At 29.7% G+C, this 26,805-nt stretch overlaps 1 protein-coding gene across 1 annotated transcript in view; it reads left to right on the top strand.

The window, feature by feature from the left end:
• The window catches only part of LOC132935185 (leucine-rich repeat and fibronectin type III domain-containing protein 1-like protein), a 50,597-nt gene that overhangs the window by 11,988 nt on the left and 11,804 nt on the right, over window positions 1-26,805 (top strand). Inside the window, exon 2 of the mRNA XM_061001657.1 lies at window positions 9,990-10,055. Within this exon, the coding sequence (XP_060857640.1) occupies window positions 10,030-10,055 (26 nt within the window). The 5' untranslated portion in view covers window positions 9,990-10,029. The remainder of the gene's footprint in view (window positions 1-9,989; window positions 10,056-26,805) is intronic.

Raw genomic sequence — 26,805 nt, 5'->3', positions numbered from 1 at the left:
CGTTAAAGTTTTCGCGAACTAAATGTACCTTATTACCGTCATTTGTGCATTGTAATCATCGGGAAAGTGCATAACGCGCGTTCAAGTTTTGAAGTTCGCGGCTGCAGGTATCGATTTCGTTATGATTTACGATCTCGTTCTCGTTTCTGTTCGATTATTATTATTATGTATATTATAGTCTTTAGTATAATATTATAACGGTATAAATCGTATAACATCATTATATATACCTGTGCGCTGCTATATTTATATACAGTGAAGGGCGTCCGACTGTCCAAGGTCGATGAGTTCGTTCGTATTAGTATAGCGTTCATTACGTTATTATTATAACGCACACCAACGACTAATATTTCCATTACCTAAGCATTGACATTCGACGCGTCTCCTCCGTTCATTCACCCATGTTGATTTATTGAATAGGTGTCGTTGTATTATATTCTCGTAATCTCGTCGTAAACATTTCAAAATAATTTGCTTTTTTAAGGAGTTGGATTTGATTAAGATATTATTGCCGGCAGGTATAATGTATATATATATTAGGTAGGGGAGTAACAGTTATACGAGGATCGTATAACGAGCCGTTACGGCGTTAAAGTTCGATTGTTTTTTAATTGCGTTATATTATGGTTTTTGATGTTTTTATAAAAGTAGTTCATTAAAAAAAAAAAAAAAAAAGGTAATAAATAAAATTCCGATTATTTTTTGGTTTACTGTTACTATTTTCATTATAACATCAAAAACAATTAACTTCCGTAAAATATATATTATTTTTAATTACGCGTTCTTCTTTTCAAAAAAAACAACATAAACTCGATTCTTATAGGCGGTTTGTTTAGTTTTTAATTTTACAGCCTGCCCATTAAACGTTGCACTGTTATAATTCCCGGTAAAAGAATAATTGACGATTTACAACTTTAAAATACAATTTTCATTGCGCTGCTCGTATATATAGGCATACGTAGGTATACATACATTGGTATACCAACAAACACGTCGTGTTATATGTATGAGTCTCGTTTGGAAAGGAATCCCGACTATAAAATAGTATGTGTATACTAGGTGCACATTGTATTATTATTTCATACGCCAATTAGGTATTATAACTGTTGATTCACACGGAGCAGGTGCAGTCAAATGGTCATGTGGGCCGCGTCAGCAATACCGCACGGGTACTTATTATTACTATTTTACAGTGTGCGTTCATGTGGGTTAAGTTGATAACATTACAATAATCATTAACGTCATTACTCGTTAGTCGTACTTATTAGTCATTATTATCCGCGAGTATAATACTATAAACCTCTGATATACCGCAATTAATGCGTACTCTTCCGATGACCATCATAAGTCATCATCGCGGATAGTAATAATATTTTATGGGGCTCGAAATTTGTTGCATAGTATTACATTATTGTATATGCTCTTAGAATCTAAGACTTAGATACTGCAGAACGGAACAATATCTCTGTATCACACGATGATTATTATCCAAGGACGTCTACATGGGGGGGGGCTCCCGTTATTTCAGTTAATATTAGTGTTTTTTAATATTATAAATAACCAAAAGTAGGTATAATTTGTAATAAATAATAATATAATAATATATTTATCTTGTGCTCATTTCGTGAGTCGTGATTTCATGACCTACAATATTGTTATACTTAATATAATATTCCCATATGACGTACATTTATTGTACATTTTCTTCGTGTATAGTTCGGACCACGCAAATACGCAATATGTCTTTTAAAAGTTTAAACAAACTTGTGTGAATTTCGGTAAATGGACATTTTGCCCCCGGACATTTCCCCCCCCCCCGGCTGTTTTTGATCTTGTAGAACATTTCCCCCCGATATATTTTTGATGCAGACATGTTCCCCCATTTTTTTTTAAAGTTAATTATTAACTAATTTAATAATACAATAGTATTTATTATTTAATATGAAATTATTTTTTTTTTTAAATATAAAATATATTATAAACATTTTTTTTTTTTATAAATACAATAGATTATAAAACTATATGTTCGATCCACTGAACTACTTAAAAAATAAAAATGTTTAAAAAAATAAGCATAATATAAAATATAATTAATAATAAATAAAAATAGCTAAAAATACCGACATAAAAATGATACATTTTGTAAAAAAACATTTGATTACTAATTCTTTTATTATTTCTAAACACATATTATTTCTTAGCCTTTGTTCATATTTTTTTTTTTTGTTAAGACTACCAGTTTGGATATTTAACAATTTAATAATGGCTTTTGGATTTGATTCAAGTAGTTCAGTTGATCAAAAATATACGTCTATAATTTATTTTATTTATGAAAATATTTAAAAAATATTAGACAATAATAATTTATATGGGGGGAAAATTTCCGCGCATCAAAAATATATCGGATGGGAAATGTCCTACTACACCAAAAACAATCGGGGGGGAGGAATGTCCGTGATTCGTGGATTTCACCGATTTCCAAAATCGCAAATATCAAATATACCTAATTGAAAAATTTTAAAAATAAGATTGATTTGAAGAGTATAAAAATTATTTTAATATTCAATATAATTTAAAATATAACTACGTTCAGAATTAACAAAATAATATTCTAAAATAAAAAATAATAAGTGCATATTTTTGCGTTTTTAATTATGTATAATAGCGTACATAATAATATATACCTACTTTTTAGAGCATTTAAGTTTGAGCCCTACTAATAATAATAAGTCGTACCATTTATTACCATCTAGTACCTATTTGGTATTACAATATTATATCGTTACGCTTTAATAATATATTAATATGTACATGCTTGATTCATCAAGCATGCTCTGCTCACCTTCCTTTTATACTTTAATAATTATTTTATTCAAATTCTGATATTTTAAATTGTTATGTATTTTAAAGTCTACACTATTAAATAATTAGGGTTTTCCTATTATTTAAGTATCACGAATGGCGGAACAAATTATTTTTTTTGAAAATGAGGACCGTCTTTTTTACTGTAAAATAGTGATGCCCAATGTCTGTCCAGCGGGCCACGTGTGGCCCGTCAAGACAAGACCTTAGAAGTAGTCAGAAGTCAATTATAATGTTGAAACAAAATATCATACTAGTGAAGATTTTGAGAAAATCGAATTTCGATATCTTGATATCATAATAATATAATACTATAGTCTATTTTATACAAATTAATGCGTTAAATTTTTCCAGTATGCATTATAAATAATGCTGTTTCTTCTATAAGAAATCACGTATTACTCAAAATCTTCCAATTTCAAGTTATTACACTAATGTACTTATACTCACAGACCACAGTGCGATATATTATGGACAATAAGACTATTTTCGAGATATATAAATTTCCTATTTGTTATTAATTATTATTATAATATAATAATAATATATTTAATTCGTCTACTATTAGTGGCCCGCACGAATGCATATAATTTTACTATGATAACAAATAGTGGCCTGCCAGAATGTGTTGGCCATCACTACTGTAATTTGTTAAGCCGATGATTTTATTAAATGTTGATGCATTTTCATCGAATTCTGAACGAGTTTTTAACTTTGTATAAAAAATAATGACTCCTCACTAATGGTTTCACATAAAATATAATTATATAAAATACATGACGTACTCCTTACTCCTTAGTCCATCAATTATTATACTCAGACAATCTTAATGTTTATTTATTAGTATTGATTACTATAATTTTCAAATAATCAAATCGTTTTTGACTTATTAACTTTCATCTTATGACTATAATTATTAACATGGACTATAATCCTAAGTATGTATATAAATTGTAATGACTCAGAAACAAAATTGATAATACGTATGTCGATGTAGAAGCACCAAAATCGACTATTTAACGATTTACAGTAAACAAAGGTGGTTACTATTTGAAAAAAACTTTAAATCGTTCCTTACATAATGTTAAAAAAATCTAAGTATTTTAAAATATAGCCTTTAGTGGCCTGTGTAATATGTTTGTGTTAATATGTACTTATATATTATACGTCATAATAATATGATTATAATATGATTAAAATAATTGATCATGGAAATGGCCTAGATAGAGTCGTTATCTTATATTTTCGTGTATTATTTGGCATTTACCATCGTACGTAATTCGTACGTGGTTTTCAGATAGGGACTCGCGGGTTCTCTATTCATAATAATTGTAAATTGGTTAATACTTATCGTTAATATGTTTGATGACTTTCGTAAAATTCAGAGCAATATTGTTTCAATGCTTATAACTATGCGTCATTTTACCACGGCGATTTTATGTGAGCAGACGACCGACGGTGACCACTAAAATATTTTATATTACATTGTAATGGTATGTATTATTTCAACATATTAACCTATTTGATTAATATTTTCTTTACTAAACACTAAACTCTTTATTTTATTTTAATAAGTGTAATATAATATATTATAATTTTAGATAATTAATTTAATAAAGTGAATAAGTATGGATGTCGCTCTGCTGACTGCTGTACAGTAGGTTACAAGGGGGTCAATGTATAATGGATTGTATTTAACTTGAATTCAATGATACAATATCATTGTAAAAGAAAAACGATTCTAAGCGGAGGCGGTTTGTTAGTCTGGATATTTTATTTTGTTATTATTTAATATAGCCCGCAAGTTTAATTAATATTATAATATGATTTTTTTTTGTTCTTTTCTATGGTGATAAACAAAGCGTTAGAAATCAAAATCTCATTTTTAGTGGTTTTTTGTAATTTGTCGGTGGTTTTTCCCGTGGCATTAAATAACTATTGAGAAAATCGAAAAATAAAATCCCTAAAGTACCATCTTGATCCAATTTTATAAAATATAAGGTACTATATTATGTTGAAGTCCAAGCAACCTTTCCGGTAGAAATTGTGTATAAATGATAAAAAAAAAAATGAATAAAAAATAAACACCATTGTAAAACCACTATAGCTACGCTCAAAATCTAAAATAATTATTATATTACCTATATTGTATTATAATGTTTTCAATGATTACAAACCAAACCTTCATAAGTTTTATACCATAAATTCAAATAGTTAAATAGGTGCCTCTACTAATAAAATATAAACAAAATTACTATTGATTTTTTTATCTTTTGATTTTTGATTTTTGTACTATTTTGTATAATCCGTACACGTATTACTTTTAAAACTAAAACATTTATAAGTTAAATAAAAAAAAAGTTTAGTCTGAAAGATGCTCTTAATATTGTTTAAGTTAGTTAACTTAGTTAAAAAACTTTTAACCGTTTCTTACATAGTGTTAAACATATCTTAGTATTTTTAAATATAGCCTTTAGTGGTCTGTATAATATGTATATGTTAATATGTACTTATATTATACGTCATAATATAAATATAATATGGTTAAAATAATTGATCATGGCAATGGCGTAGATAGAGTCGTTATCTTATATTTTCGTGTATTATTTGGCATTTGCCATCGTACGTAATTCGTACATGGTTTTCAGATAGGGACTATCGCGTTCTCTATTCATAATAATTGTAAATTGGTTGATTTCTTATCGTTAATATGTTTGATGTCTTGATGACTTTCGTAAAATTCAGAGCAATATTGTTTCAATGCTTATAACTATGCGTCATTTTACCACGGCGATTTTATGTGAGCAGACGACTGACGGTGACCACTAAAATATTTTATATTACATTGTAATGGTATGTATTATTTCAACATATTAACCTATTTGATTAATATTAATATTTTCTTTACTAAACTCTAAACTCTTTATTTTATTTCAATAAGTATAATAATATAATATATTATAACTTTAAATAATTAATTTAAAAAGTAATACTTATATTATATTATAATAGTATAATGTTTTCAATGATTACATACCAAACCTTCATAGGTTTTTTACAATAAATTCAAGTAATTAAATAGGTTAAGGTACCTAGGTACTAATAAAATATAAAAAAAAATTACTATTGATTTTTATTTTTTTATTTTTGTACTATTTCGTATTGATTATCCGTACACGTATTACTTATAAAATTAAAACACTTGTCAGTTAAATAAAAAAAAAGTTTTGTCTGAAAGATACTCTTAATATTGGTTAAGGTTCCTTACACAGTGTTAAAAAAATCTAAGTATTTTAAAATATAGCCTTTAGTGGCCTGTATAATATGTATATGTTAATATGTACTTATATTAGGTTAATATTTTTTATGTAGATAAATATATTTTTACAATAGTTGTTACAATTAAGTGATTAATACGATTATTGTAGGTTCTACTTATATACGGAGATGATTTTGAAGCGTTCAAATATATTTCGATATTACATTTACATATTGTAATGATGTTTATGCCCCCTCCCCAAATCAAACCTTAGATCCACTACTGGCCTATTGTAATAATATATGCCACTGATGTTGGGCACATGTTTATATGAATTTGAAATATTTCACTTGAAATTTGTCAATTGAAAATGTTGCTCTTCTTGAAGTAACTCAATGAAATTATAAAAAAATATTTTATTTTAATTTAAACGTATTAAGTTGTTGAGGATTCGAAATAATTATTAATTACATACAGAAAATATCGATAATGAATGACTTATCAACCAAGGTTTACGAATATTACTATATTAATGGTTATAAATTATATGTATAAATGCCCAATTACATATTATAATATCGGTTAATTTATCACTTATCAATTGGGTACTTTATCGGCAATTATTTATTAATTATATTTATTAGGATTCGGTGCAATAAACCAACTTTTAAAAATGTTCTCTTGCTGTGGGTTTATGATTATAAACTTTTAGATATAGGTAACAAGTACTTTTTTATTTTTGTTTTTCACATGAATGAAATATTTCACGAAAATTTGATGAAATATTTCAAGAAAACCAATTTCATGACATTTTAAAACCCTAATGCAATATGTGGTAATTCTTTCTCTAATCATATTTCATAGTGATATTTACTTTCTTCTTCGCAATTACGGCCATTATAATAGAAGTCTTATCGTTTTTAGGCATTGTTTACTCTACTGATATGACTGCAATAGTGATATCAGAGGCTAGATCGGCGAATTCACAATTACATTTTATAATTAAAATAAAATTTCACACACAAATGACAAATCTAAATCAATAAAATAATCGAATAATATATTATAGTACGGAGAAATGTAATATTAAATGCAATGATTGACGAAGATCTTTCAAGCCTTACAAACTATATCTATATTGTTTTCTGAACTGCAACGAAACGATTCCGATGATTTTGTTTTGATATAACTATAATATAGGTGACGTGTTACTATGTTAGATAACTATTTTCTTTTAGTAGATTTTTTGTTATTTACGTAATATTTTACTGGAATATTTCAAAAACGACCACTAATAAAAACTTTGGATTATACCTAATATGAAGAGGCTATATTGGTAGCCTTTTTCTGTTTGAGACATAATATTATGGTATACTTTCACGGCTCTAAACTTTAAGCAGCTTAAAAAAGTAGTTACATAGAAAATGCATTTAATAACTAATCAATAATATTTGTCATTGGTAAAATCAATTTTCTTGTCACTCCGCTGAAAATGTTTTAATTTTTTTAAAATCAACTCGTGGCAAACTGCTGCTGAAATGTTATCAATCATAAGACGGTTTAGTATTATCACAATCGCGCAACACCTATCAAAAATAACACTACAAACACCTAATTTTTATTTATACCATGCAAAAAAATAATATATTCTTACACATGTAAAATTGACGCTTTCGAAGGAGATTCAAGTCGGTTTTGTGTGAGGCCTCGGCCAATCATAATCTACACACGCACATATTATACAGATATGAATGTGAACGAATTAGTATATCATGTAAAATCTACGAAGGGCGATTTCCCTCGTGCGCAACAACACATATTTTGGTGTTAAAACAAGATCGATATTGATCTCGCTTATATATTTAGGTACAATTACGACGCGAATGAAGAGTATTATATTATTATAGTACCTTGTACCTAGGTCCATAAACCTATACTCAATATTAATGGTATAATATATTATCTTAATATCATATATTATCCAGTGCGTCATGCAGATTCTCGATCTACCAAAATTATATAGTTTTCCCTTTCGTGCGGCAATACGAGATATGAGTATTATAGGTATAGGACCTCAGGCGTGATATATTATGTCTGTATAATATTATTATATACTCGGTGGTAGATAGGTACTCCGGTACAAAAAAAAAAACAAAAAATAAAAAATAAATGATAATCAACCAAATGATTCGTATATTTTGGTTGTTTCGTGCACGACCGACTTCAGTCTGATATTATCTAACAGTATTATAGTAATTAGTATTGATTTTTTTTCCTTACAGCACGCCGGGTAGAGTATTGTATTGTTTTAAATTGGGAAAAAAATCATTATATTATAAGTAACGTTACTCTATAGAATTTTGTAGGTATTTTCTTTGAGTAGAAAAAAAAATTAAGCATACTATTTTCCAAAAAAAAAACTGTAAAACTACGTAATGCGATTTCTGTATAAGATTTAAGTACCTACACCTACACCAATCGCGGTATGTATTGCGTGTATACCTAATTAAAATTAATGTTGAATAAGTATTTAATTTCTCATCAAAGATCTCCGATTGCAGATTAAGGAATTTAAGTTTAACCATACAATATTAGAATGCGTATATCAATAAAATGTATCAAATATAAATATTTATTCCGCGAGGTTTTTATATTTCGTTTTTATAAAGTCACAAATGGGTATCTCTATAGATAGGTAGTTCATCGTGTTGTTCAATAATAATTGTTCACGACGTTAGCTAATTATCCTATTAATTAATAACAAGTTCATGGTAAAATAATACCCCGATATAGAAACACAATAATATTATTATGTAGAGAACATTTTATATTTGTGTGTATAATATAATATAATATAGAATACCTACAATATAAAAATCGAGTCACGAGTATTTTTTTATTTTATTTTTCAATCCTGTTTGATTGAAAAAAAAAAAAATAACAAAATAATTAAATGTTTTCAATAAGATCTCAGATAAAACAATTGCTGCAGGTTTATCTATATGCGGTACACGAATGACGTATATAATAGCTTATAGGTAGGTACATAAAACATAAGCAACAAGTGTTTTGTATAGTATTGGTTGTAGCTTTCCTGCCTTGTACGGCTTCCGATATACGTATTCTATATTACATACAGCGAAGAATTACAGGATAAGAATGTAAGTTTCTATTTACTGGTGATCTGAAATCTTCTGATTTAACGTTTCGTTGTAATATGCAGTTGAAAAACTTAAGCACCTATACTAAATACTAATTAATAGAATTTTTCCGTTTTTCCATACATTTTATTTTGTTTTTCCCTGCGCTTTTATACTTTTTAATTTTTTCCAAAGTCAAAAATCCTATTACTATTATGTCGATACAGATTTTTGATTTGCTGCATTGACCTATAATTGTTTAGGTTAGGTTAGCTAGGTAGGTTAGGTTAGAAACTGTTGTGTTAAGAACAATAAACTCTACATTACAGTTTACATGACACATGCGTACGAGATGTATTTGTAGTCAACCCAAAAATGAAAACCCAGGATAGTTGTTTTATGGATTCAGAATTTTAATATACTATAGTTAATAAATTATGCATCTAGAGCTTACGACGGTGTGCTTGATTATTTTGATGTTTAAATTATATTAAAATATCCTATTTTATTTTAAAGTAATGATTTAACTTATTTACTATACCTATCCTTCTCAAATATACGTCTCAGGATTGCAGCGAACGTGCTACGTCGCGCGTCGTGCGTAGCTTAGATAACAATAATTTATTATGTTATAGATCATCGTGTCCTGCACAGCAATCACTACATATTGTATATAATTATCTAGTTAATCACTCAAATATCTAACAAGTGTTTTTTTTTCATTTCAGAAACTTATTCATTAACTCATATAACAATCCACAGATCAAAATGCACAAGAAACATATCAAAAACCTGTAAGTATAAGACGAATCAAATTTAACTAATATCAAATAATTATAATATAATAATAGGTCTAAATAATACATAACATCCATGGATGTCGATGTTGTACAAGCATATTATAATTTATAATCAAATTAATGTAATAATAATAGTAATAGCAGCATGTATACTATATTGAGGTGGTTGGGGGGGAGTCCGATTCCTTCTTTGAAATTTGAAATTTAATAAATATTTTCATATCTAGGTCCTAGCATATTGCTATTATCAGGTACCTACTAGATAATTTGGCATTTATAACATAGTACCTACCCAGTACCTCCACACATTTACTAGCTTCTTGTCTGCATAAAATATATTTGTAAGTAATCTGTCAGTTATATAATGAAGTATATTTATGTATAGAAACCAAATAATAAAGTAATTATCGAGTGTTGGGACAGAAAAAATTTGGATTTTTGAATATTATGGTGCCAGGGAAACTTACCTTAGACACGCCTCTTTAAAAAAAACTCTCGGGTAGGTAAACGTTCTACGTCATTGACAGCGTGCGTGCATACGTAGGTATACAAAAAAATTGGGCGAAGCGCTCAAACAAATTTTTACAAGATTGTGTTTTTTTTACACGAGACAATAAATTTAGATTATACATACTTGAAAAATGATTGTAAATAAAAATAATAAAACAAAATAAAATTCCGTGATAACCTTTCTATCATAATAATTTATATCAAACCTGGTATGGTTAAGTTATTGTGTAGTGTGCCTATATGCGGATATAATATATTACATATTATATTTTGCCTAACCACAGATTGTCGTAGAACATAATACCAATATATACTACCTATATTATAATGTTAAGGTTGTATGTACCTACCTTAGCCACAGGAAATCGTGTGTTACAGTATTCGCATACGCTTATCGCCTCGAATCGAAATGATATATTAATATTATATTTTAACTTTTGAGGCAAGAAATGAATACATACGTTTGTTAGGTAAGAGCCGAGTTCAAATAAAATAAAATTGTATAGCTTAACGTTGGGAGAAATTTAAACGCTATTTAACTTTTGCATTTATCGTTACTAGACATTACCATAGTACCTATACATAAACGTAGGTATATGTGCAATAATAGTATAATAATACAGCTCTGCAGGCAGCATTGCGATTGTATAAAACGTCTCTCCAGTCTCCGTCTTCCTTATTACTTTTACATAACTCTTTTATTTCGGTAGGAGAAAACTTGGATATTTCAGTAGTAACTTTAAAGGGTTAATAATAATACGTAACATTTTTAAAACCGCTACAGAGTCATAATAATATAATATATTACAACGAATTCTGCGTCGAGTGTCGACAAAATATAGATGACAATTTCAAATCGGAAGTTTTTTTTCAATTCTCATCGTTATAAGTTAAGATGTGTTTGTTTCATGACAATAATATTTATTTGTAATAAATAATATAACTTATCGTTTCCGTTGTTCGTTTCAGTCATAATTCGGAAAATTTATTTAGAAAAGTTTGGTATATACTATAATATGCTTAATGATTTTAAATACCTCGAGTTGGTATTATTGGGATAATATAGTATTCAATGTTTGTTTCATAGTATATTATTATATTTTCTTCGTGAACAAATATTATTATACCCAGCAACTATCGATTAGATATAATAGCTGATAAAGCCAAAATATACATATTATTATAATATATCCATCGACTACACCTATAATTTATTACTATCATTACTACGATATAATAACTCAGTCGGTATACCTGTTTGTCTATTTTTATTTTTTTTTAAATATAAATCGCACACAAATCTAGCGAAAATACATTACTATTATACACGTATTATGTGCATATGTAACGTTACATTGTATTATTATAATATAATATATTATTACCTATATTATATTCACACATATTTTAATAAATACGTTTACGAACCGAACGCGTATATGTATACACCGCGAGACACGAAATAACAATATTTGACATAACCGATTTTCCACCTATACAAATTACAATAAACGATATTTACCTAAAAAAAAGATACCGGCTGCTAACAAGTACCTACCTACCTATATATATATACTATCTATATATAATAATAATACGTTGGCGACGTCGGCTCGACCGTTTCTGACGTGTTGTCGACGAACACTTTACCGGCTGACTGGACTAGTGAAAACCGATAAATTGGCGGAACTCGAGTAGTATCGATTATTATAATATTAAATTATATTATATACCTATATATATTATTATATTATATTATGACGGTTTCATTTCCGCGAATTGTGTTGTACGGCGACAAATTGATGGCGTGACAAGAATGCGGCGCAGGTGGTCTCCGCGCGCGCCTATTTATAACAGTATATTATTATTATTATAATAAAATAATATCTGCGTGTGATATTATATTTAGGTATGTGTGTTTGATTATTATAAGTGATATATTATGATAATATTATATGTATACTTTAGGTATATAATATAGGTGTCGGGCCGCGGCGGAGGGACTTAATTTTACCGAATTCGTTTTTCTGGCATAAATTATTTTATATTTATTTTGTTGTACTATTGTATACAATCTAGATACATAGGTACCCGCGGTGGCGCAACTATACACCTATATAGGCTATACAAGTGTTGTAGTAAAAAATATAATAATAATAATATGTCGGCCGCGGTGACGAGACGAGTTGACGGGCCGCGAAACAATAAAGTACCTGCTTGCGCGTGGAGGTGTAATGATGTACAATATCGTTGCTTGACAACTGTTATCACCGCCCACATTGCGCCGACACGCAGAACCGATTTATTCTGTTTATAACTTACTATACTTTTAGACAATATAAAAATCTATAACTACCCGTTGAATTACCTGTCAGTTACTTTGTGCTGTTTAACTTTCTGCACCAATTCTACAGTTTACCGCGATGGAAAGTGGATTTTAATTTTTCTTTAGATAGTTTTGCTCCAGCTGTTAGTTGCTGTCTGTGCCTTGTGTGCCACAAGGCTTACGCTTTTACAGCCTGCAGTATTGTATACCTACTTAACATATTGGTATACGTATACCTGTTGGGGGGAGGGGGATCCGAATGAGTTCATAAAAATGGTAGACTCGTATCGTGTATCTTAAACAAAAAAGAAAAACTGCGTAGTCCATGTTCGCTAAAGTTTAAATCAACTGCATTCCCACACCGCTATAGTATCACAAAGAGGTGAACTCGATAACCTCCAAACATTTTTTTTTTTCACAGTGATTTTCATTTTTAAATTCAATTATTTTGTCGATATAATTGTAGTCTTGTAATTTTCTTTTTAGTAATTTCTTATAGGTATTTCTATATTATTTCTTTAAATTGTTTGACTTTTCATCCAATTCTATATTAAATCAAATGTTATAAGTAAACAGGAATATTTTTGATAATTTTAGTATATCTTATATGCATCAACGTTAAGTTGTTTCTGGATACCTACAAATTGAAAAAAGATAATAATAATCATTAGTATAAAAGTTAGCCACCCCTTACTTTCAGACCTAATTGATTACTCCTAAATTAATTAAATAACTAATAGGTATAATATGTACCTAATACATTCATTTTGTTTTTATTTAATTATTACCATCAATAAAATAAAATATTATTGTTTAACACCTCTAAAAGGATAAATATGTGCGCGCCTCTGAAGCCTATTTCGATAGGATACTATGATAAGAATTAAAAATAATTATACATCCGAATCGTTATTCGTTTCATCGAATAGGCACGACGTGTTTTATTACTATCCCTCACCGTCCTCTCCTTCTTCGCCACAACATAAATAATATATTATTATAATATCAGATTCTATGGCACGTGGCAGACCTAAATATCGCGCCTTCCATCATCGATATTCCGCGGGCGCAATTTAAGTGCGTATTGTTGTTATAATTTATACGGCTGCGTGATAACGAAGTTGTGGAAAACTGATACGTGTCTGAGCAAGTTTAATAATTTGAACCATTCACTCGTCGGTCAATATATCCCAGTTTTACTTGTCGACGTGATTTATTATTTATTCACATCCACGCGCGAAAAACACGACCGCGATACCGTTGCAGTTATTGCCATAGTATTAAAGATATTTGCGCAATCAATTGCCCCCCCCCCCCCCCAAATACTTTCATAACACCCCTAAAATATTTATTGGATATTAAAAGTCACGAAAAATATGTTTTCTTCAATTTGGCAAAGAATTGGCTAAGAACGAACAAGTACATATACCCACCTTTATATGCTGCAAGACTGCTTCTCAAATTTGGCTATTCTTTAGGTAGCGAAAGAGCTGATGTTTTCAGTTCATTAAAGAATGACAATATATTGTATACACAATATACATTATACATCAATCAAAAGATACAACATTTCAATTGAAATACAATTAAAATGTGTTGATTAAAATATAATATATATATATATATAAATATTACAGTAAATTAATTTTAAGCTACTTACAAATATACAAAATTATAGTAGAGAGTACAGGATCTAGGGGACATTTTCAAATAGACAGATACGTAAAGAAAATAAGTGGGCGAGTAGGTAACCGCTCTGCTGAAGGTACCTACAGTTGTATAGGTGTCGAGTGACCTCGTCGTTGAGTAGGTCACTGTAAAGGATGTGTTGAATTTGAATTCAATTATAAATCATTGCATAAGAAAAACTATTCTGAGCAGAGACAGTCTGTCAGTACTCAGCCTATATTACTATGTATATTTTTTGTGCACAATATCGCAAATATTTTTAAATCACAAAAAAATTATTAAAATCCACTATAACTCTTGTCTTACTTCAATTGTCTATAAAAAAACTGCGACAGTAAATTTTACAGATTTTTAAATTTTTGCGTTCACTACATTATGCATATGTATTTTTAATATTTTTAATTTCTCTAAAAACACCTAATTTGGCATCTAGTATTACATGTTAAGTATTTCGACAAGGCCTGAATATTTTTATCGACAATTTCAAATGGCAATAAAAAGATATTTAAAATAAGTCTAAATATTTTAAGAGTTAAACTGAGTATAGGAAATGATAACTTAAGTAACCGTGGAATTATTCAAGTTTCTATGATTAATATTCTTTGAATTACATTTTAAAAATTAAAACTATGTGATGGGAAATTGTGATTTTGGCCTTGAATATCCAAGTTCATCGAAATTATACTGCAAATGCTCATAAAAATGTATTGTAGTTCTGAAAAAAATTTTTTATAAATTCCAATACAAGCACTTCATGTTTAATGAGGAACCTTGTATTTAATTTACAATATTTTTACCGTCCGTCATTATTTTTTTGTTGACATTAATAGAAAATAAAATAGTAAATTTGTAAGTCTATAAATATTAAATACATAGATCAAAATATTTTTCAAATTATTCCGTGTGTAGAAAATGCTAATTTAAAAATTTTGTGAAAATTTCAAACATCTATAGTTAGGTATTTGTTTTTTAATTATAGCAAAGTCAATTATGTAAAAATCTGGTACTGCAGCGTAAAAATGTCTGTTCTTTGCTCAATTTCTTTTGATTTTTCACAGTAATTTAGAAAAATTCTATGAATTTCTACTTTTGACCCTTTCAACAAAAGTACCAACTAGATTCGCTTTTCAATCACAGAAAATATGTTTAAGTTGAATATTGAAGCATTTGTATTGCTCCCAAAGGCGATGACAGGCACAAAATCAAAAATACGTCATCTTTGTAAAATCAATATTCATCCACTCAGAATACAATAATATAAACACTATGGTTACAAACACAATATTTGGTTTAAGTCGCGTCTATGGCACGATTACATTGTATATTATATAGCGAGTGCCCACAGCGTATAAATCACATTCAATAATAATTTTATCGTGCCGTCGTGTCAGTCTTCGCACGCAGTCGTAAAATGTCTAAAGTTATAGCTGTATATACCTATATATACAATGTAGGTATAGGTACTTACATTTTAACGTGTCGCGGCCGCCACCTGGAACCTATATAATATATTTATACAACTTAACCGGCCGTCTTTGAAATCGGAAAGACGGAAACTGCCTTTATAGTATTATTTTTATAGTTTATACGTGTTAACCGGGTCTTTGTACTATGTATAATAAATGTGTACAGGCGTATAATAAAAATATAATATAATGATAATATATTATATAGGTATATATGGCTATATTGGCTCTTTTAGTTTTCACTCGTCTTACAAGTTCGGCGGTCTTTTCGGTCGTGTCCAACACTCTAACACACAATATAATAACATCATATAATATATAATGCGTTTCGATGACTAGGTACATACATAATATTATTATAATATACGTTGATGCAGCGTATTTCATCCGACCAAGATTCCGCCGCGTGTACCCACACATTATAATGTCTATTATTATATTATTATCCATTTGTGTGCAATGTTTTTATAATATAGGTAATAACGATATATACGTATAACATAAGAATATTTTATCGTATTATTATTACGCTTATAATGCCCGGCTATCGCGAGATTGAGATTCAGCACTCGGTCGTTCCGGCGGACCGCGCAGTGAAATTCGTTCTATTCGCCATTATCCGAGAGGTTTAAATTGCTGTTTGATTTGTCCAAACCGCACAGTTTTCGGAGGTAGATGTTGTACTTACACCTATTATATGGCCGTATAATATTATAGGTGCAGCGAATTTAAATGGATGCACCAAATCGATTTCCTTTTTTTATTTTGTTTTTTATACAATCGAATTATTAATTCTTCGGCAACGTAGTACACAAATATGTATTTACGACGCACGTACCTATATTCAAACAAACCCTATTTTAGATTCCGAGTGAACCGAGGCGGTTTTACGATTATGTGCCACTTAAAAAACGAGCAAAATTATCCCGACGATTCAACAGACCGAATCCAATGACATTGTCCAATTGTTTATTAATACAATAATACTTACTTAGGCTAAGTAACTTAGCTGCACTGCGATATTATTTATAATAATTATAGTGTGACTTTTTTTTTCCGTTCTATCGAGAACCGGATGAAGGACTTGTTTTGGCACTGCTTTTCCCCCAGGTCCCCATCGTTTATTGTGCAAAAAAAAAACAAAAGTTATTTCTCACAGCAATAGCATCCTGGGATGCACCCCGCTCCGCTACCAGTGAATTATAGTGTGACTAGGGGTGGCGATCTACCCGTCGACATTTATTTGTTCTAGACTTATTCGCCTTCATAATATTACTACGAACAGAGTTTATTTTCGAATCATCGTCTATTTTTTCTACTCTTTGTTTATTTAACAGTTCATTTATTTATAATTAGTTATATTTCTATACCTTTTATAAGACTAGTGTTTATACCTATATTGTGTTGATTTCTAATGTTATAGGTTTATAGTACCGATTATTGAAATTCAGCGAATACCTAACTGCTTCGTTTTCTTTGTCAAATTAGGTTTTCCTATTTAATTATTATATAAGATGCATAAAATTAATTTCCATCTATCAACATCTTATATATTTTATAATGACGAATAGGTGCTAAAAAATATTTACATCAGGGTGTTAAACACTTACTATACATTAGTTACTTTACAGAGTAATCCACCAAGCATGGTCGACCAGCATGTCACTTCAATATTTTCCTTTTATTATAAATGTATTCAAATTCAAATTTAGGGGGTTTAATGTATAGGAGGTACTTAAAGTATTTTAAAAATTTAATAACTTTATAGCATTTAAGGGTGTGGCGATACAAATTTATTTTTTTTATAATAAGAACCACCCTTTTGTCTTGAAAATTGTCAAGTAAATGATTTTTTTTAAATTTATGCGTCTAATTCAAAATTCGGACGAGTAATTTCCAAGATATTAAAATATATTAACTAAGAACTCAAAACTCAAATTTCGATTTTAATACATCGACATAAAATAAAATCATCTGCTTAACAATATTCAGGAAAAATGGTAGGTTCTTGTATAACATTTAAAGTTTGTATTACCACCGCAGAATACTTCATAGTTGAGGAATATAAGTATTTCGAAATGTGGCCCTTATAATAGTATACCTAGGTATACTTAAGCATTACAGAAATCATAATTTGAATAAATTCATTATTATTATAGGAAAAATGCAGGGGGTACATATCCATAATATGGACATATCTTTGGCGTTTGTTGAACGAAAGAATCGTATAGGACCGAAAGCTTTTCACAACAACACAAACAAATCTGACATTGAAAAATTACAAATGTACATAATATATTATTGCGACGCGCACAATTTTACCACTACCGCGGCAATGTGGACCTCGGGCAGTATTGCGCACGCGTCGGTTTTTGCATAATATTACACACATCATGTGGAGATGACCAGTAATTTATAAACACATACCTAAAGCTATTCCGTTACTGACGCAGAAATACAGGTTTTCGGATAATCCGTTGGGGAGTGTCGTCGGCCGTAATGTGTAGCGACTAAAATCCGTGCCATTATGCCCACTATATACGTATACCTATATTATGTGCGTATGAATGTATAATATACCTATATGTATTATAATATTTTGATCTAGTCGGCAAAAAATACGTAAATATATATTTTTTTCATTTATTCCGTGGGTGTCTGATACGTTTTCGTGAGTCTCGTATCCTGATGGTCTTTGGAATGACGGCGGCGGCCGTTCGGTTACGATATTATAATATTATTATTCAAATTTTCATTGTTACGAAAATACGCATTTCGCATAAATAATGAAAGCTCGCTTGAGCGCAGGTAAGTCACCGTAGTGCGTCATATGATAACATAATATATTGTTATTTGTTGTCTTTGATTGTGTTTGGCATCACGAATTCATCGATACACGAAAATCATTATTGTTTACCACCTACTACTGGGTCACGCGTAAACCTAGTTACACTCTATACATAGTAGCACGTACCATCATATACATTTTGTTTTGCATGAATTTTTAATTTGCTCACGTACATACTTACTGTCCAAAATTCTGAAAATACATAAAACTACAACACACTAGATAGAGGTTTTGAATTTATTATGAGCGTTGTGTTTTATACGCAATGTACCTACGCGTAGCAAACTATTTACGTTGAAATAATAATAATATTTTCTGTTTAATTGTAGTTGTGAAAAATATTTAATTGAACGATCCTTATCAGCGGGCACCTAGTTATAATATTGTTCCATTATACCTACTATATTCATTAGATTTAATTCTCACGATAAAAAAGTTGTACCTATACACAAATTATGTGTAATTGTAGCGAATTTAATTGCTTGGTAGTATGTGTACAATATTTTTGCACTACCGACGGTTGTTCGAATACATTAATTGTTATCATTTTATTAGCCGTGGAACGTTTATTAAAGTAATTTTAATTGTTTGGTGATCACTTTGGGTAGATAAACTCGTGAGGATACAAGCTGTATAATCCATCTGTTCTAAAAAAAACGTATACCTATAAGCTATAATGCATAGTATATAATAGGAATGTTTTATGTTTATTTATAATGTATAATACGATTCGTAAAACGACACAAGGGACTGTGTAATCAGAATACTATGGTTAAAAAAATCAAAATGATTTAAAGTTATCGTTACCGGCATTTTAGAGTTTTTGAAATATGTATTTTTTTTTTATACAGATCGTAAATATTTTTCTTTAATGAAAAAACATTTTGGAATTTAATTTTTGGGTTTAATTACGCAAAGTATTCGTATAAGGCAATCGATATAAGATCGTTACCTATATAATAAGATTTTAAGAAAATTGTTTTATATAAAATTATTAATATTACAATAATATTAATAACTAATTCATGAAATTAAGACTTCCTAATAATCCTAAAGCTAAAATGCAGATAATTTAAAATTTGTAAAATACAGTAAAACAAACATAGGTAACATCATATTATGGCTTACGACAAACTTAATAAGCACCGTTTATTATGTTTTGTTATATAATATTAATATTTTATCTTTTTTTTTATTTTCTTCTTTTTTCTTTTTTTTTTTAATTGTTACATTTATAACTCAATACATAAATTAACTATGACTCTAGGGCTTTGATCTTAAATCGATTCCGACGAAAAAAATCCAACTATTCAAGTCTCTCATTGTTATGCAACGAAAATATTCTACTTACCTACTTTAATAATTTATATTTCTTACCTTCGTTCCAGGATGACATTATATAGACTTCCAGATATTTCCCTCACTCTGTACAAGCTAGGTCTCAATCGCACTGGTGGACATATTTAAAAAATAAAATCTAGACCTAATATCATTATCTAGGTTTAGGTTAGCGTGTGTTAACTAAAAAAAGTGAAATTATATCCAATATATAGTACGCCTTATGTTCTCGTACGTATTATTAGTACGATTTCTTTAATCCGCTAAATTTTTTTCACGGCAACATGTTTCATATAAAAACACACATAATAATATAATACAATACGAGTGAGGTTTATTTTTCCCTGTTATCAATTAGTTATACAATAACGACACAGATTGGCTACGACAAACTGTATACATGGCTATACTATGATGTTTTATTATATAGGTACCTATTCACTTCTTGTTTTTATCGCTTTGACAAAGAAGAAAAAAATAAAAAGATTGTTCGTTGTACACAACCCACGCAATCTGCAAAGACAGTGACATAGTTCTCGTTTATGCGTCTTTGAAGAAAATATATTCGGTAACCGGCTCGGGTCTATTATTAAGATTATAGTAGATTACACGCATACCGTGGTATATAAACACCTACCGTTTATATATTATTTTGAGTGTTGAATAACAGATCAAATTAATTTTCCTTTCAACTTGATATACCTACCTATATAATAGTATATTACACGCTTTGCAACCGAAATTCGTTTAAACGGGCGTTACATCACGATACGAAATGTCATTAAAAATTAATCGAATCTTTCAAATACATTTTAATACAGTCGTGTAGATCAACTGAAACAATCAGTAATCACTGCATTTAATAATCACTACCTGGTACACCGGGTATTACGTGCGTTTTACCACACAATCAAATGGTGTTAGTATGGGAAATTTCCGACTGTCGGAAAAATTAAAAATTTTTTCTAATATATCAAAACACATTATGATAATATAATATCATACGCCATACATAGAACATTCAGTGTATTACATTCCATTATGGGTATATTTTACAATTCTGGAAATGCTCATAAGTTCTGCGTGTCAAAAAATTACATGTTTAGATTTCATTTTTAAATTATTAAATTTCGAAAATGTCCTATTAAAAATAGCTGAATAATATATGCGCATAACAGACTGTGCGAAAATCAATAACTCCACACGGTAAACACCTGTGTAAAGTACCCGTATTAAAATGTTATCATATTCGTAATCGTTCGATGCTGTTATAATGAAAATAAATAAATAAAATATCCGGTCGGATGTGTCGCGGAGGAAGTGTTATTCTCGGGCTATATTATATTGCGCAATAGTAAAGTTACATGAGCATTGAGCGTGTGTCTGTAAACGTTTTAATGAAATGCGTGGATAAATCATTAGTGTTAAAGAATAATAATAATAAAAAAAACGGTAGGGCATTAGAATGTTTCATTTCTCGTGAGCACACTGGGCAAGCGAGTACCGTTATTACTTCGTCATTCCACGGAGTTTTAGGTCATTGACTCGCCCAGCTATACCTGTCCATGTCATAAGACATACACGGTATGTTTTTATATTCACGCATATCACATGTAAGTGTGTGTGTGTGTGTGTGTGTGTGTGTGTGTGTGTGTGTATGAGAGTTTTTATCGTTCCGATGTCCGTCGTTCAATTCGATAAATTAATACGATCCGGGAAAGAACTGTAATCATAAAAATCATTCGTCTAATTATCATTGTATATTTTATTATTTTAACGGGATAGGCTCTTTTTGACGTAAGTACCTAATACGCACAGTTTGTAATTAATTAAATTCAAAAAATTAAGTTTAATATACACGTGGTTAAATTAGCATTGGCAAAATATAAATATTGATAAACTTAATTTGAATAGTCGTAAATATGAACAAAAATATTTTGGTTCACGTCGGCTCCTTGGCTGCTCATTTCCTAAATACTTATTAATGGCATGTGAGACGTAATATGGAGCAGTGGATCAGTAGTGGATTGGGTTAAAGGCTGAGGTACTTTAAAGGCTTGGATCAGATTCGCGAAACAAGATTAAAAGATTCAAATTTACTATTTAGCAATCTTACAATGAATAAATTTGCACTGCGTCTTTGTCCAGCTATATAGTAGACATTTACCATATAGTCCACACCGTATGTAGGATTTCATATCACTATGTACCTATATAATATAAAAATAAACTTATGGTATCTATATATAATTTACATATATCTAACAGTCCTGTGCGAAAAATAATTTTCGAAGTTTCCTATAACAATATTTTTAATCTTATCAGAATGCAATACCTACATTGGTAGAAAGCAGGGGGGCTTAGGGGGGCTTATGTGGGATTACTCCCCCCTCAAGAATAATTTTTTTTAGTTGTGTGGGATCGAAACCCAATTACATTGATGTAAAAATGTTAGCCACCTTGAAATTGTAATGGATTTCCGTTTATGATACCTATATTCATCATCGGTAAACTTAAAATTCTGTAAATGTATACAAGTGTAACCAAGTGTACCATATTATTATATTTATACGAATAGCACAGAATGGCAAAGTCACTCATTGTCAACTATAATAATACTTAATATATTATGTGAACTTTAATAGATGGGACCTTACAGATGTACACAGTAAGACTGTCCATAGTGCCAATTATATTTGACTAAAACTGTTGGGCCTTGAGATGGACAACCTAACAACCATAATCCTAGGTATAATTAATAACTGCGGAAGGCGAATAGTACCTATACGTAATAGGTAACATTTTCTAAATTTTACAGTATTTTACAACTTAATTGATTTTCATACGGAGTTCTCGATTTAATTTTTTTAATTTGTTCATTAGTATAATACTTTTTTGTTTCTAGTATCCTATTAATTGTTATCTCATAACCGTCATTGTACATACAAATATGGACTATAATACTATTTCTATCTATTTTGTTTGTCAAAAACCCGACAAACTTTCAATTAATTAATAATGTTTATAGAACAGCTAGATTTATTGCACATACCTACCATTATATAATTAAGACTAAAATCAACAACAAAAAATATTTTCTTCTTGCACATTTCCACCGAATTGCATTCGAGAGTAGCACCTGTGGAACGGTAATGTGTTAAAAACGTGTTGAGAGTCAATACTCTCCGTAATTGAATTTGTGTGGTATTTTTTTTTCTCACAAAAGAGGGAAAACTAACATAGTTTAGCAACCCCGGAAATATAATATTGTATTGGGGTAATTACTAATTACGCCATTGGCCAGTCCGTAAGTCATAATATAAGGCGGGAAGTGGTGATCAACAGGATATTGTATTATGGTCTGTAAGTGATGTTGATTGAACCATAACATCGGACGAATGCAGGTGAGAGTGGGTCATTAACTGTCATTTTCGAGACGAAGACAAATACTATATTATTAACAAAAAAATAAAACTCTCGATCAATTGCGATAAAAATAATATTATGTATTAAAAATAATTAAGTATGAGCTATTTACATTCTAATAATAAGATACCATCGACTTTTTTTTTACCCCGATGATGACTCTTTGATTTATAAGACATAGATATCATATTCTATACACACGCTAGGTATCTATTAAAAATACCAACAATAAATACGAAATTAAATAATCCTTATTGTGAACAAAGCACAAATAGAAAATAATATGTTGTCTACTGCTTTAGCTAATTTAAGAGTTCAAAGCTCTAGAGGGTGAACAAATTTTAATATACATAATATATTATACAAGTGATGGCAGTTTGAAATAGATTATTGAATGTTTTTTGAGGTTTTATTTTTGGAAAATTGTCCAACCTGGGTCATATATAATATATAATTTCAAGACATTAAAGCAACAGTAAAAACTAAAGACACTGTTACAAAATATCTATTTATTTAGGTATTACCTGTAATGCATGGTTTACAACATGTATAGAAGTCAAAAATACATACGATAATTTTTTATAAAATATAATAAACTCTCCACCATGTTGAAAAATAATAATAATGGTAAACTATATGTGAAAATATTATTTTAACTTTTGTCACCCGCACAAAAAATGTGTTTCCCTGTGCATCTGTCCCCTATTGGCCCTATAAAAAACGTCACAGACGTTGAGCTATATTTTACAGCAGATGTGCGCACATATTAAATGACAACTATGACTTATAAGTCTCTCACTGTTTAACATTGTTCGTAAGATCACAACGACATAATGTAGTATGCACTCATCACTATGTTGATTAGTGATGCGGAACAGTGAACGATATAATATTATTATTATGCGGAGCTGACCGACGGGCGAAGTGGATGGACCGAACCCGTTGATGGAGTAAAGCTATAATATATTATATACTCACGACGAGTACCTCTGCCTATCATATTTTTTATTATTTATTTGTGCGGCGTGTATTATAAGTCTGTATACGCTCGTGCAGTTGTCCGATTATTGCGGTATAATAATGTATTAGGTATATATAGGTAGGTATGCACATTGCACACATTTGCACAGTGGCATCGCGTTGTGGGAGTCATACTCGTTTACCGTTGCCCAATTTGTCCATTCAACTGTGTATTTGTGTCTGGATTTATTATTTACAGCTCTGACCTTTAAAATGCCGGTAGACACTGCAGGTATTATATATTATATTATTTCCGCCTGCACACACGCATGCATGTATATGCACGATAACGTTTACTGCACTGCCACGATTAACCCACTTATTAATGTGAATATTATTAAATTTTAACAACAACAATTACAATAGTAGGTAAAATTATACCGTTGCAGGAAGAAGTACTTCTATTTTGTACTTCCCGTCAGTACATATATTATAGAAATAAATTAAATATCGCATTACTCACTATGAATGTATATTATTATAATATACACATTACACATCACGGTGTAAATAACAAATTAATATCGCACTCATTTGATAATACAGTTGTTAATATAGTTAATATTAGTTTTAGTGTATACAGTGGACTAAATGGTAAATTACAATTATAACTTAAATATTATAATTATGCATGGGAGTTGCGTGTTTAATATTTGATATATTATATTATTTATGTTTAGGGCGTATCGTCCGAAATAAGTGTCAACAGAATAGGTCATTTTAATAACCTGTCAATGTTTTTATATTTGAACTGTCATATGACTCTAAGAAATCTATAAAAAAAAAAGTATCTAACAGTACATATGCAACGATATAGCCAGTGTCCAAAAATGACGTGTCAAAACACGATTTTTGCAGTACTAAATTACACGCATTTATCGGTTTAACGCGTTAAGAAGGTTGCAGTAGACCGTGTTAGGAGAACAATATATAGGCTAATATTGATATGATGGTATTTTGGTGACTTTATAGTGTGTGACAAGTAAATTAACATTACAATTTAGTATGTGAGTATAGTCGGAAAATTGTATAGCCCGTATAAATGAATGGTTTATATGGATCATTCGTACTTGCAGGCACTTTTTTTTGATGCCACGCAGAATGACATAAAAAAATAAACAATACCATTTTTACCGTCGCTGATAGTTCAGTTAAAAAAACAAATATCAAAAATCTCTTAGTTTTAAACATAGATATATGTTTAATGAATCTGCTGTTTTAAAAATGAAATTATTTATATAATTAAAGCCCAATAGTCTTGTCAGGAGATTATAAGGTCTAAATACCTACTCCTATTTTAACTTTTATATGATAACTGCCGCCTCCACGAGTGACTGAGAAGAATAGATAGTTATGGTCAGCTAAAATGTACAAGGGTTTCTGCTTTATTGGCATCAGGTGACAACAGTACGTACAACATTGTAGCCCAGCTTTGCACTTGCCGCCTTACCTCGACTTTAACAGTATAATTCCAAATAGGCTCAAAACAACGTACAATATTTGTACAATATAGGTATTAAAACATTTTAGTCAAAGTTGCCAGTGGGTGATTGGGTCGTATAAATGGGTCACGGGATTATAAAAAAAGTGACCAAGTAAACACTACCAGTTCATTGTTATTAAACATCGTATACGGTTTATAAGTTTTAATTTATATATTTTAAACTAAGACCGTGGGTATATTGTACTATATTCATAGGCGGGAATTGAATACAATTTATTGAGGGGGGGGGCATGACAATTTAAATACCTATACGCAATACGCACGGTAATACAATGTTCAAAAATAATCATAGGGACTTGAATTCCCACCATCATAATATGTATTTTAATTTTCTATACACTTATAAAATGTATACTCTTTTTAAGCTGTTTAAAGGTATATACTATGCACGGTTTAAGAATTTATTTAGTTTTATATTCCCAGTAGATAGATACTGGCTACTAAGACTTGTTAATGTGAATATTTGATATTGACATACAATGTTCTTCATATACAAAGTTCAAAGTAGCAATTCAAAAATTCAAAAATATCGAAAAGACATAGTAGTCACAGTTGTATTTTATAATGCGTTGGAGAGTTGATTACAAGCTTACAACATATTATATTATTATGTGCGA

The sequence above is a fragment of the Metopolophium dirhodum genome, chromosome 1, assembly GCF_019925205.1.
Source record: "Metopolophium dirhodum isolate CAU chromosome 1, ASM1992520v1, whole genome shotgun sequence".
In the NCBI taxonomy this organism is placed as follows: Eukaryota; Metazoa; Arthropoda; class Insecta; order Hemiptera; family Aphididae; genus Metopolophium; species Metopolophium dirhodum.
This window is presented reverse-complemented; position numbering and strand designations above follow the sequence as displayed.